The 13,133-nt window shown below is 40.2% G+C and overlaps 1 protein-coding gene across 1 annotated transcript in view; it reads right to left on the bottom strand.

Annotated features, from left to right (window-relative positions):
- IL1RAPL2 (interleukin 1 receptor accessory protein like 2) overlaps positions 1-13,133 on the bottom strand; it is a 529,065-nt gene that overhangs the window by 245,592 nt on the left and 270,340 nt on the right. The window contains exon 2 of the mRNA XM_019540234.1: positions 6,553-6,826. Within this exon, the coding sequence (XP_019395779.1) occupies positions 6,553-6,826 (274 nt within the window). The remainder of the gene's footprint in view (positions 1-6,552; positions 6,827-13,133) is intronic.

The following is a 13,133-nucleotide window of genomic DNA, read 5'->3' as shown; positions in this document are numbered from 1 at the left end:
AGTGCTGACAACCTTAACTAAAGAAGCATCAGCCGGCAACAGAAGATTAATGGTACCTCTGGGCTCGGAAGGCATCTCCCGAATGCGGCATTTCCATACTGCGCTACAGTGGCATGACACAAGTGTCACAATGCTGAGCTGGGTCTGTCATGATACGAGCATCGTGCTGTCCATCACAGCCCCTTTCAGGCTTCATCATATCCTGTCACTGTGGTGTACACGGATCTGGCAAAATGATAATGCATGGGATGAACTGCATTACTTTAAGCAGCGTCACTGAAGTCAATCAGATGACCTGCACATAAAGTCAAGCATAGGTGTGTTGGCAGGGTCAGGACCTTACCATTCGCATGATTGCAGACAAGTACTGCCTCTTCAGTTAGCAGTGCAGTGACAAGCTACTGACTACATGTACTATGAGAAAAGGAAAATAAGCTCAGCACAGCAATAAATTCTAGGCCTTCCACTTAGGTGCATGCATATTTAAATATATTTATATATAGTACTGCCTAACTGGACAATGAAGGGGAATCAAAATATAGAAAGGGGACACTGGATTCGTTTATTTATTTATTTTGCCTTTTAGTTTGAAAAGGCAGTTTTTAACAGTGGAAACCTTCATTTCAGTTCCCCATTTAAACCCATTTACTTTCAAATTATGGATCCATTTGCATTACACTTTCTGAACATTAAAGTTATCGCTCCTGCCTGATCACTGCAACGTTTGTTGCTTACTGGCATAACAACCAGAAAATCAGCTTATCCCACCATATTCTTTGAGTGCTTTCTATTATGCCCCCAACTGATTACCAGCCACTTGGGCCCCAATTGTGCCGCAGACTCCCAAACACCGTAGTGGAACATGTTGCTCTCTATATACAGAGTCCTGATTACATCCTAAATGTGCAGTAGACTCCCAGACCCATTATAGAGCATGGAGCTCTGTGTATATAGGCCCTCGATTAGATCCCTGAACTATTCACTCAAGTGCTGAATAGTTTTGGCTGGAACTAATTTGGGGGAAGGGAGATATTAGCAAAAGTGCTACTGATGCTGCTGCCTCTTACCCAATGGCTAACTGTAAGGACAAATCCAGGGAGCGAGAGACCTGTATTTAATTCCCATCTCCTGCTTCAATGGAGTCAAGCCTGCCTCTCTACCTCCCAGGAGACTGCCCTAAGCCTCCACAGGCATTAGGTTGTTCTGTGAAAGGCCACACTTAATCTTGCATGTTGACACTGTTCTACTTGTTATGACTAATTAAACAGCCACTGAAGGAAAGAGCACGACCCATTGTCTACTTTCACTCCTGGGTATCAAGGAGATCTAAGAATCAAGCTAGAGAGTCACTTTCTTTCTCTCCATCTCAACTACTGTTCACATATTCTATGAAACAGGGATTAGTTCCAACAGGAAGGGTTGAGAAAGAAACCCTTAGCGTTGCAGCCACCAAGATGGTGCAGGGATATCTGAGTTCAAATCCCAACAGACACGAAGCACAGGGCGTCTTGGAGGAATAGGGCTTGATTACAACTGGGCAAGTCGAGGAGGGCCTTTAACTTGTATTTGCCATATCCCGTGTGACTGCTCTAGCTAGTAGGTGCCTATCGAGTAGTAGAACGCTCCCTACCAGCCCCTCTTTTATCAATCTACCCTACTTTGTTTGGGATTCAATAACATTTAGCTTTTATTACTGTTATGGGGTTGGGGCGGGGGGAGCCACAAACAAATTTAAACTTGGTTCACTCAAACCAAGGAAGTGCTGACCTTTTAATTCAGGTGCTAAATTGACAAATCAATTATTCATGCACACAGGCCTAACCTTTATGTTATAAGATGCCAGGCATATTCAGCTCTATACATACCCCATGTTGAGCCATCTTTCCTATCCTACATATAGTAAGCTTACAAAAGAAAATACTTGTAATTGAATTTATAAATGTTTTTATGAAATCATTTCTAGAATTACTGTAATCAGCCGTGACATTCCAACTCTTGCAATGCAGGTGATCCTGGTGAATAACTGTGAAATGCAAACATTTGCTTACAAAAAAAACCCTTTTTAAAGATTTTGGATTAACAGATCCAAAATAACACATTTAATAGTGTGGATAGTCCACCACAAAAGGAGTGATTATATTTGAGAATGTTACATCTAACCGAATTTCATTGAAATGAAAAAAAAATTACTATTGCAATTTCCTCAGCTATTTTAAACCACCTATAATTTTATAAACAATAAAACCAAGGATAAGTTACCAAATTTTTGGAGGAAATGATAAATTCATTCAAGCAAGAAATGTGGTCTTTTATATGTAATTACTATACACAACACTGTGAAACAACACTCCCACAGAAATCTGAAAATAGGGAAGAAAGATCTCTAATTATATAAAAGAAAGTTTTAGCCTAAACAGCAAAATTGTAGAACTGACACAAGACATTATTGCTGTGTAATATTTTGCAAAAAGCTTGTCCTACAGTCTTTATCTGGAGAACATATTTATTATTTAAGATATTGCCCGTTTGTTACCAAAACTACTTTGTCATGTAAATGAGCAAAATGTTTTCAAACATCTGAAATAAAAGCGTGTTTCAGGACTGGATCTCAAGATCATATCTTCACTGAGCCTAGATGTTTGTGACTATTTCTATATGTAAGTTGGCTTTGCTACCACAACAAAGCTTGAAAATGTATGCTTGGGTAAAAATATGTAATTTGTCTTTCCAAAACTTTTCACAAACAAAGCACATAGCATCCAACTGACAAAAATGGCTGTTATATTTATGTTATATAAAGGACAGTAGTGACATTAACAATTCTGCATTTGCTAAGAAGTATCAGTGATACCATAGTTCACACTATACCTCCAATAGCACATGACTTTATGGCTGTGTGTAGACAAAACGAGGGGGGTGTGTGCATGACACTTTAAAGTGGGCCAAATGCTTTTGCATTGCTTTAATGGTGTTGGTGTTTGCACATCTCGGCGGCACATTGCGCATTAATTCCAGGCGCTGTAGGAAATTCAGTGGTGTAATGCGATTTACATGACTGCTGCCCCTACAGTCATAGAGCAAAGCACCGGGCTCTGTGCAGCACTGCAGCGCTGGAGGAGGCCCTGCAGGCAGCCTGGCAGCAGCCTGGGAAGGCAGGCTCTCCCCAGCAAAAGTGTTGAGCCCGATTTTTTCCGCCTCTCAGCCCTGAGCCTGCCTGAGCTGTGTGGGAGCCTGGTGCTTTCCTCCATGGCTGCTGTGCTCCCGGGACTGCCAGAGCCGGGTGCCTGCCGGGGGAGGGGGCCTGCTGCGACACAGAGAAGCACCAGCCCCCCAGCAGCCCAGAGGCCACTCTGTGCGCAGGCAGCTTGCCCTCCCCTCCCCATTGGAGAGGCAGGTAAGTCATCAGGGTGTGTGCACACAACACGGGGGTTTAATCAACCCTAAATTGAAGCCGTGTTTTTTTAAAACCCACGGCTTCAATTTAGGACCCCCGTTTCATCTACACATGCCCAGTTTGCAACTGATCAGTTTGTACTTGTTAAATGGCAACTATATGCAATTGTTCCTGAAAAGTATTTATTATAAAAGACGTCAAGGTGCTGCTACCTTGTAGAACTGAACTTACCTTTGTAAGTACAACACAGTTTTCTCTTAAGTGAATATACTTTAACCATCTTTGTGTCCTTTAGCAAGCCCTCCAGAGCATCCTCTTACCTGTTGGCTCTGTTGAAGCAGGGAGAACTGCACAAATTGCAGGGGTGTTCTTGCAGGTACAAGGCTATGTTCCTTTGGCACTAACAACGATGGAGCCTCAGGCACAGCAGAAATGTTTGGATGTTACTATGAAATCCACATTGATTACCGCTACTGCCATAGAGTTGGGTGGTTCTGACTTGCAGGAGTGGTTCCAGTTTCTGGGCTCTGCCCATTGCTGTTATTCTGCCACAAGTGTAAGTACTCCAATATCGTGCAAGAGTATCCACAATGCTAATGCACAGCCAAGACAAAAAGAATTGCTCCTTGGTGATTTCACCCATGGACATTCAGGACAATCCAACGCTCGCATGCCTAAGCATCTCAGGTAGAGTTACAGCTGTACTCAAGTAGAGCACCTACTCTACCCACAAAAAATTCCTGTTTTCCGAAAGAAGTCCGACTTGGCTTTTTGGTGAACAACAGAATTTCATCCTTCTGTAATCAACAAGCTGGACTGAAATAGGTGCTGAAGGAAGAGTAATATCACATATCTTGGGGGTGGGGATACGGCTCAAGAATTACCATTACAGATATTTCAAAAGAGGACATAACATTTCTAAATCATCTTTAGTGCAAATGTGAATTGATAGACACTGACTCCTCTTCACTGCAAATGCACTTTTGTTCTTAGCCAGAGTATCGTGTGATTCAGTTGAACTTGCTTCAACATTTAAATCTGAACCCCTCACAATGAGGATTACCCTTCTCCATAAATTTTCTTTTTGCCCAGCATTCAGCTACCTCAAAAAAATTAAGCTCATTGGAATGATTACAAATTCTTCAGGAAAAGCCTGAGCTTTGGTTTTAGCTATTTTGAGTCTGGATCCAGCAAACTTTTACTCAATTGCATAGATTTAAGGGGACTGTTCATGTGAGCAAGGGTTTTGTTGGATCTAGCTCATTGTTTGTGCCTTAGTGCTTTCTTTTTCTTGGGTAGGAAGAGGCTGGATATTTTGAAATTTAATATTATTATACAGCATACAGCTACTGTTTCACCATGCTACTGAACAGTTCCTGGCATTTGCAATCAGATATGGAGGGTTGGGTTGCAGTTGCCCTCTTCCTTCTTTATGGTGCAGGATGAATCTCAAAATATTTTTTCCATTTAATGCAGAGTCACCTGCTCAGCCTTTAAAAAAGATGAGAAAAGCTAGTCTAAGAATGATGTAGTTGTGCAGCTCTCCAAGTGAAGAACTCAATTTAACAGCTCAAGAAGTTACATACATCAGTCTCAGTGATGAACAACTCGAGGAATCCTGTGGGTTGGAAGGAACCTCTGGCATGCATCTTTCCTGTAAGCTTCATGGTAAGACTGATTTCATCCTCCCTGGTTTCAGTTATATTTTATATTACTGAGATGCTGCGCGTCGCCTCACACTGAAGATTTTACATGTAAAGCAGCTTTAAAACCACACTGGTACCAATGAAGAGGCAGCACTTGCTTGCTGCGGAAAAGATGCATTTTTTGTTAGCTAAACAGTACAATAATTTATTAATTAAAATGTATTAAGAATAGGTCTTTTATATAGTGAGCTACATCAGACTGAATGTACTACATTTGTAGGTTTAGAAATTAGAGCATCTTACTCATTACTTTTGCCTTAAGTTACTCAGATTTGTTCAACATTATCTTCTTCCAAATATCAGTTTTTTAATGAAATGTTAGCTGAGTTGTCCTTTTGGGGTAGCGGGGTGGGGAGGGGAGTTCAAAGAAAACTGACATTTTTTTCCTATGGAAAAATGGATAAATTCCATTTCTTTGAAATCTCCAATCCTTCATCAAGGGATGAGGGAGAATTGTTTTTATTACGTTTGAACAAAAATAGATTATTTTGTCTTGGAAATGATCTGTATATCATCGGAGATATAGAAACAGTGATACACACAGAACCGACATGGACACGCTACTGCCCTGACCACAGACAATTCCATTTGTTTGTGCCCCCTACCGTTTGAACATTAAACCATAGCCATTTTTATAAGCAACATACTATTTCAAGGCTGAATTAGTTAAAGGAACATCTATCTATCTAGACAGATAGATATTCCATGTGTGTGTTTTTCCAATCTACCTATCTATCTACCTAGTGAGTGTTTTTCCAATCTATCTAGATAGATAGATAGATAGATAGGAAAAAACACACACACACACATAGATTCAGCAAGGCACTTAAACACTTAAGTCAACTGGAACCCTGAGTGTGCTTAAAGTTAAGCATGGGCTTAAAGTAGTACTATCTAGGAATGGATTGCTGTATTGAGGTCTTAATAGGCATGGTACCCCTGGACCTAAAAATGCATACTTGATGGCTCCCACCCCTCAGTGTTAGTATCACTTAGACCAGGATTTGAGCTCTTAGACCATTACAAAAATTAAATTGATGCTTGAACAAGCGAGGTCACAAAATCACTCTTTATAATTAACTCTTGTTGTCTGCTGGGATTTGGTCTTGATTTGCCAATGCTTTATTCGATCTGAACAATGATTTTGGTTTATGCCCTCAGAAACAAATACATGTTAGAAATACAAGTTACAAATCCTTGGGAAAAGGTTGTTAAAAGGAAGGAACAGCACATGCTCTATTACAGCTAATGGAACGGGTAATAATAATTACTTGGAAAATTAAATGGCAAAACAAAGCAGCAATCTGAAATGTATTCAGGAAAAGAAAGATAATGAGTACATATTAACTGGCAAAACCATTTAATTAATATTTTGAGATAGCTTAATTTAAACATTTCCTTAAACAAGGCAAACTACAGAAATTCTTAGGTATATTTTAACACGATACCCACCTTAAAACACATGTGTAGAAACCACTGTCTTGCAACTCAACCGAATGAAACCATATTGAATCTTCATCTTTGCTCATCCTAACTTCAGAAAATATAATAGGTTCTTCTAAATCTCCTTTGTTTTTGTACCACATAAGCCTAAGACCTGTGCTTTGGGCCATGCTATAATTAGTTCTGATATAGCTGTAGAAAAGGGCACATTTCACTCGGACTGGTTCACCTGCCAAAGCCATGTATGTCTTGAGATCCACTGACCAGTCAATGCAACCGTCAACTGAAAGCAAAACAATAATAAAAGAAATATTAGAGAAAGATACTTTTCAACAGAGTGAGAGGCAGCCTGTGAAATGCAAATCAATCAGTCAGAAAGAAAAGAGCCTTTACTTTTTAAAACCGGCATGAAAAATGCATGGCAATTGACCATAATTAAAGGTTTTCATAGACGTGTTTTCATTTTGATGTACAAGCAACACATATAAGCTATTAGTCAAGGACATTTTCTCTCTATCATTTCACTGCTTTCTATTTCAACGATGCTAATTCTTTAATAAGTAATCCAAGAATTTTCACCTGAACTGCTTGACCCAATAAACCCATTTCAAATTCTGCAATTCTCAACTTGAGGGAAATGCATGTTGGCACCTGATCCTAATTCACCACCTAAACTCCTCTACTCACCTTTTCTAATCATCTGTTACACAAAAATAAGAATTAGATGTGGCATAATCCATTCCATATAGTTTTATTTTCAAAGCAGCGCTGCAAGGCTTTTTATTTGGCACTAATTAGGTTGCATGGCTATGTATTATACAATAGGAAACAGTTACAATATGTTATGAAGTGCAAGCAAGTTTAATAGAAACATGAAGAAGTAACAGAAGGCCTGTGGATATCATATTGTTGTTGTTTGGTAAAAACTTAACTGGTTTTCTACTCCCTTTAGGTTCAATACTTTAGCTTCAAATCAAAACCAAACATGCATGCAATTTACTATTACATTGCACGACCTCTTTCATTATAGTCTTCCTTATTATTGGCAAAAGAGTAAGGCCCCAACCCAGCAATTGGTTGCACATCAGTGGATTGTGATCAACACGAGTCTGCAAGGGCACAGTGAACCAGTGCCTAAAATAAGTACATTGGAGCAAATTCATCCCCTATGTAATTCCACTGACTTCAGGATAATTACATAAGGGATGGATATTACCCATGGACCAGATTTCAGATGGTGCAAATCTGAACAGGCCTATTCACTTTTCTGAAGCTGCACTGATTTACACCACCTGAAGATCTGACACACGTTTATAAAACGAAGGAGCTTTTTCTGCCTTTCTAGTACACATTTTAATACCAAAAATATTAACTTCCTTTTTTTGCTCTTTGACGCATTCATTTAGAAAGAAATGAACATACAAAGCCATTGCTGAAGTCATCCATTTGCTGGAAGATCAAATCCTAGTCTTTTTAATGGTGTTTATTACCACTTAATCATTTGTCATTTGTTTATTCAAGCGTCTCCCAAGTGCCTTCAAATCTAGGCTTGGTAAATAGAAGACTTTAATTTGCAAATTGTGGTACATCAGAATTAATTATATTGGGGTCACTTAAACTAAGCATAGCTAAGCAATAGAACAATATCTGAAGCTTGCTCACCATGATCATTTTCATTGCCATTTATAATACAAACTTGAAAAAAACCATAGAATCAAGTAGTTATAGACAGGAAAAGAAAGCAGATACTGCATTTTAATAACATAATTCCTCATGGCCATTAAAAAAAACAAAAGAAGATCCCACAATATTCTCAGTATAGCTCAAGTCCTCCTGAGTAACCCAAATGAGCCTACCCTCCCACGTAAACACAGAGGAAAATGTAGCTATTGCCTGTGCCAGCTGGCTGCGTTCTTTAGAGAAAACAGAGAAACTTTCACTTGAAGTGACACCTGCATTTATTTCTATTGCTATTATTTTTTTATGGAAGAATATGCTGCTTAACGTTAAGTCCATTACGGCTTGGTTTTAAACAGCAAAAATTGCTTCCTTACATTGACAAACTAGCACCAATGATTTTCCTTATATATCTTTGTCCATCTGCCAGACCTCTCCTCCCTCTGTGCTGTTTTATATGGCTCAGTTATACTGTGTAGGTCAACGTATCACTAATCATTAGCTGTAAATCATACTCCCAAAATAGTCAGTTGAGTTGCCCTCAGCTGCATCTCTAATCTCTACCATGCCCTTCATATTCTACCACAACCAAGGCAGGGGTCAGACCATCATATTGCAAAGACTGTGCTCTCTCACCGGACCCTTATACGACAAGATGCCACCGATTTGTATTTTGTCTTGTATATACCCACCGGCCACAGTCCACAATGCCATCCTTGTCATGTGTGGAAGTGCAGGTTTGTGCTGCTATGTGACTTTCTGAAGGTGAGAGTCTGGATTTCGCAAGCATCAATGATTGCCAGCTGGAGTCTCCCTCCAAAAAACAATTGAGCCGATGTCATTAAGCTTATGTGTAGGGATATTTTAAAGCTGCCAGCCTTGCCAACTCAGCCTGGGATTTGAAAGGAAATGGTGATCTCACTGGTTTTCCCATCATTACTGGTAAAATAGATTCCTTGGGACAAATGTTATCCTACTATTCTTATGTTACAGCCAGGGGATGTTTAGTGGAGTTGCACTTCAATAACTAGGGAAATAATTTAAAATGAATGGATTCATCCAGCAATTGCAATGCAGGGCTTGCTTAGATGGGCCCACTAAAAGCCTTTCTATTGATTTTGGTGAGCTTTGGATCTGCCCCTTGAATTATTATTCAACCCAACAGGCAGGATCCAGAAACAAATCCGAAGCTCCCACATGTGTTGGTTCGGAAAAGCTGACCCGAGCAGAAAGTAGTATTTATTACTCCAAACATATACATGTCAACATATAAGTAACAAGGATTTTTTTTCACAATCACTTTCCATGGTAGAGTTAAAATTCAAGTGGTACACAGAACAATTTTAAATTAAAAAAAACTGGCCCAAATTGATAATTCAGCTTCTAAAGCCAAAAATGTTGCTGTTTCTGTTTACATGTTTTCAATTATTTTCAACATTACAAATCCATGTCTACCAACTTCCCAAGAGATGATGCCAACAGTAACTAACCACCTTTACGACCAACCTTGGCACTCTTCATGTATTCATTCGTTCCATTTGGAAACGCCCTTCCCCCCTCCCTCTATTACAATAACTTGGAAAGTACATTGGAATAAAGGCTGTCCGCTTGAGAAACACCTTAAAATGCGATTGCCCAGGAATTCATAGCCAGGCTATATGGGGGAAGATTGCCTGAAATGCCTCTATCGCAGCTGCCCCTAAAATAATTTAAAGATATTACGTGAGCTAAATTTTCACAGCTGCAGTGCATTTAATTAAATTAGGACAATTTTATATCAGCTCCGAATCCATGGCTAGATACAGGCATTCAGAAAGCCTGAAGCAGAATCCATCGAAGTTACGTGGTTCTCTCTAAGCGGCGTAGTTTAGGTCGGCAGCGAACACAACACGCGTTTGGCCCTTGATGCGGGGGGGCGCTAATCTTAGACCAGGTTCTGCCATTTCAGACCAGTCTGTGCATACTGAACTTCTGCCCTGGTGTGGGTATAGACCAGTTTTGTGTGCCAAACTGTTCGGTTACAGGTATACACTGTTTTCTGATTGCTTATACTGGCCAAAGTGTAAAAACTGTACCTGGTCCTGTCTCCAAGGAAAAAGGAAAGAAAAGGACATTTTCTGTGAAACTCATCTTTCCTCTAATTGTTTTCAAATACTACAAAGGTCAAAGTTTCAGTTGAGAGCAACCGCTGATGATAAGAACAGTCAAAGGCTCTTGATGCAGCCATGGAAAATGAGAAATGTGTGTATGTGACATACCAGGCCATTGTTTCTGGCAATGCGGGAGCTCTTTCATTCATGGCATGGCTAGATAGCCAAGTCACTTAAGTGAGCAATCCTTGCGGTGATAATTATGGAGAGAAGAGAAGACTCAAGACCCGACTAGAAACGAGGTAGTGATTTGTAACAGGGCTTGCAGCATTTGATGACAGTGAGGGGGAAAAAATATTGCAGTGAGCATGGACTAAATCTTAATTATCAAAGAAAGACTAATCAAACAGATGATGGCTTCTGCCCACAACACTACTTGTTTCTCTCATTAAAAGCATAATCAAGAATGCTTCCTCTTCTGCAGTCGTAGAGGCTAAAATCTAGGTCAAGCTGTCTAAGCATATGCGAAGCTGGAGTTTTTCTTCTTGCTGTGCTGTCAATCATGGGAATGCATGAATCGTTAAATTAATCTGGAGTATTCTTAAAGCTGTCATTAAAAATGACTGGAGCTGCTAAGGTGGAGCTTTGTACTCCATTATCCTGCACAGAATTTGGCATCACTTGTACTGGGCTGGCTCTCCCTATGTGGTATTTTTATGGCGGTGAAAAGAAAAAAAGTTAATGATCCCACAGAAAAACAGAAAAGGTACTTAAAAGTTTACCAAATACATTATTTACTACTCAATAATCTGCCCTTCCTTAACAACCGGCCAATCTACAGCCCATTCGAGTCAAAAGGAATCTTCCTATGACAGTATATATTAGACATCGATAAAGCAAGATAGTTCTATAAAATCCCCTTTCAAAATTGGGGTATACTAAAAATATATCAAATGTAGTACTGTACCTTTCAAAAGAGGTTATCCACATGCAGCCTAACCTCTTTTAGTGCTTTGTAGAATAACATCACCATTTTAGGGGTAATTAAAAAAAAATCTAGCCCTTTTTCTATCCTGGGAAACCTGCCGAACAGCTGGAGCTGTGGTCTGTTCCACCACAGAGATGGCTGCATTTCTGTGGCACAAAATCGTTGTAACTGCATCTCCCTGTCAGAAGGGATGATGTTGGAGATGATCTTCAGCCAAAATAAAACTCTCCCTCCTCTCAGTTCAGCTGAATGGCTTGTAAATGGTCAGATAGTGCCTCCTTTGTCAAGCTCATGTCAGGAATAGGGTCCCCATTGAGGTGGGGGCTGTACAAAGGAGTCAGATATGGAGATCCCATGCCCCAAAGGGCTCACTATGCAGGATAAGGATACCGGTAGAGAGAGAAACAAATGGGAATGGTGTAGAGAAGAGGTACAAAATGTAAAGATGAGAACACTGGCAAAAGCATGGCTCAAATTTTCAAGAGGCCGAAGGAAGTTCGTCTCCCAACTCTTATTACTATACTGTCCTGAGAGTAAGCACCTACAGTCCTCAGAGCCTTTTAGAGAAAAATCCATCTCTGGTAGCCTCCCCGATTAAACCATACACAGACTTGTATCTATTAAGCACAGCCTAGTGCTATCCCCAGAGTTAGGAAATGTATAATTACATTCAATGATGAAGTGAAAAGGCAGGTGTGCAGCGAATTATAAATTAACCTACCTGTCCACAATATTCCTGTATTTCTATGTTAGCAAGCACCCTACAATATGTATTGCATTCCTCCCCACCTTCATTTTCCAGTAATTAGCTGTGATTCTTATTTTAAATAAATCTAGTGGTCGAGGGACTTTAGGTGCATTTTAACATGAACCATAATTTATGTATAATTATAGAAGTGCAAGTAGTCTCTGAGTAATTTGTCTTTCTGCTTGCTGTCATATAAATATTTTTTGTGTTGCGAATCTGCCTGTAATAATTTTTCGCAAGGATCTGTCACCCAGAGCAATTTATACTTTGGAGTTGTTATACATGGTTGTCTACTTTGTTACGTGGAAAGCTAATTTTAAATTGAAATAAACTGAAAAATAAATAATTAAAACAAACAAACCAGGTAATTTACTAAATTTATTGCTGCCCGTGCTTGATAGGATTGCAGAAGCAAGCGCTACTGTTTGGTGGTAAATCTTTGGTCAGAAGAGCGTTCTTCTGAAACCATAGCAGATTACACAACCCCCAATGAAGATTGGGGCCCGCTGTCCCAGGGGCTGTGCAAATCTGCAGCACGAATCTGTCCCCCAAAGAGTTCATAATCTAACAAACAAAAACATGGAAGAAGAAAAAGCCACTTGTCACAGGTCATAGGACAGATCAGTAGCAGAGTGGAGATTTGGACTCAGTAGTTCTATATTCACTGGATCGAGATGTGAAACGATGATGTCTAGAAGAGGGGTTGGTAAAATAAAGTTTGCGGGCTAGATCCGACCCACCAAGGGATTTTATCTGGCCCTCAGTGGATCCCTCGGCTCCACCCAGAGACGGCACACTGGGCAGCCCAGGCCATGGTGTGTTCAGCTGGTCCCACCATGCCCAGGTGCGCGGTGGGCCAGCATGGCAGCCAGACTTGGCTTCCCAGCAGCCCTGGTGGCAGGTCCTTCTGGCTGCTTCAACTCGCATGTCCACCACTGCTGGACCTTATCAATTTTGACCATTTATGGAAAAGTACTCAGTAATGGTGATAAGCGTGAGAAACAGTGGAACTACAAGTAGGTGCTCCAGGGCTAAGAAAGAAAGTGGATTGAATAATAAAAAAGGAGTTGCGGGTGGCACTTAGAAT

This window comes from Crocodylus porosus, unplaced genomic scaffold (assembly GCF_001723895.1).
Source record: "Crocodylus porosus isolate Cpor-Errol unplaced genomic scaffold, CroPor_comp1, whole genome shotgun sequence".
Lineage (NCBI taxonomy): Eukaryota > Metazoa > Chordata > Crocodylia > Crocodylidae > Crocodylus > Crocodylus porosus.
The sequence above is the reverse complement of the archived record's forward strand: the minus strand, read 5'-3'. Positions and strand labels throughout refer to the sequence as shown.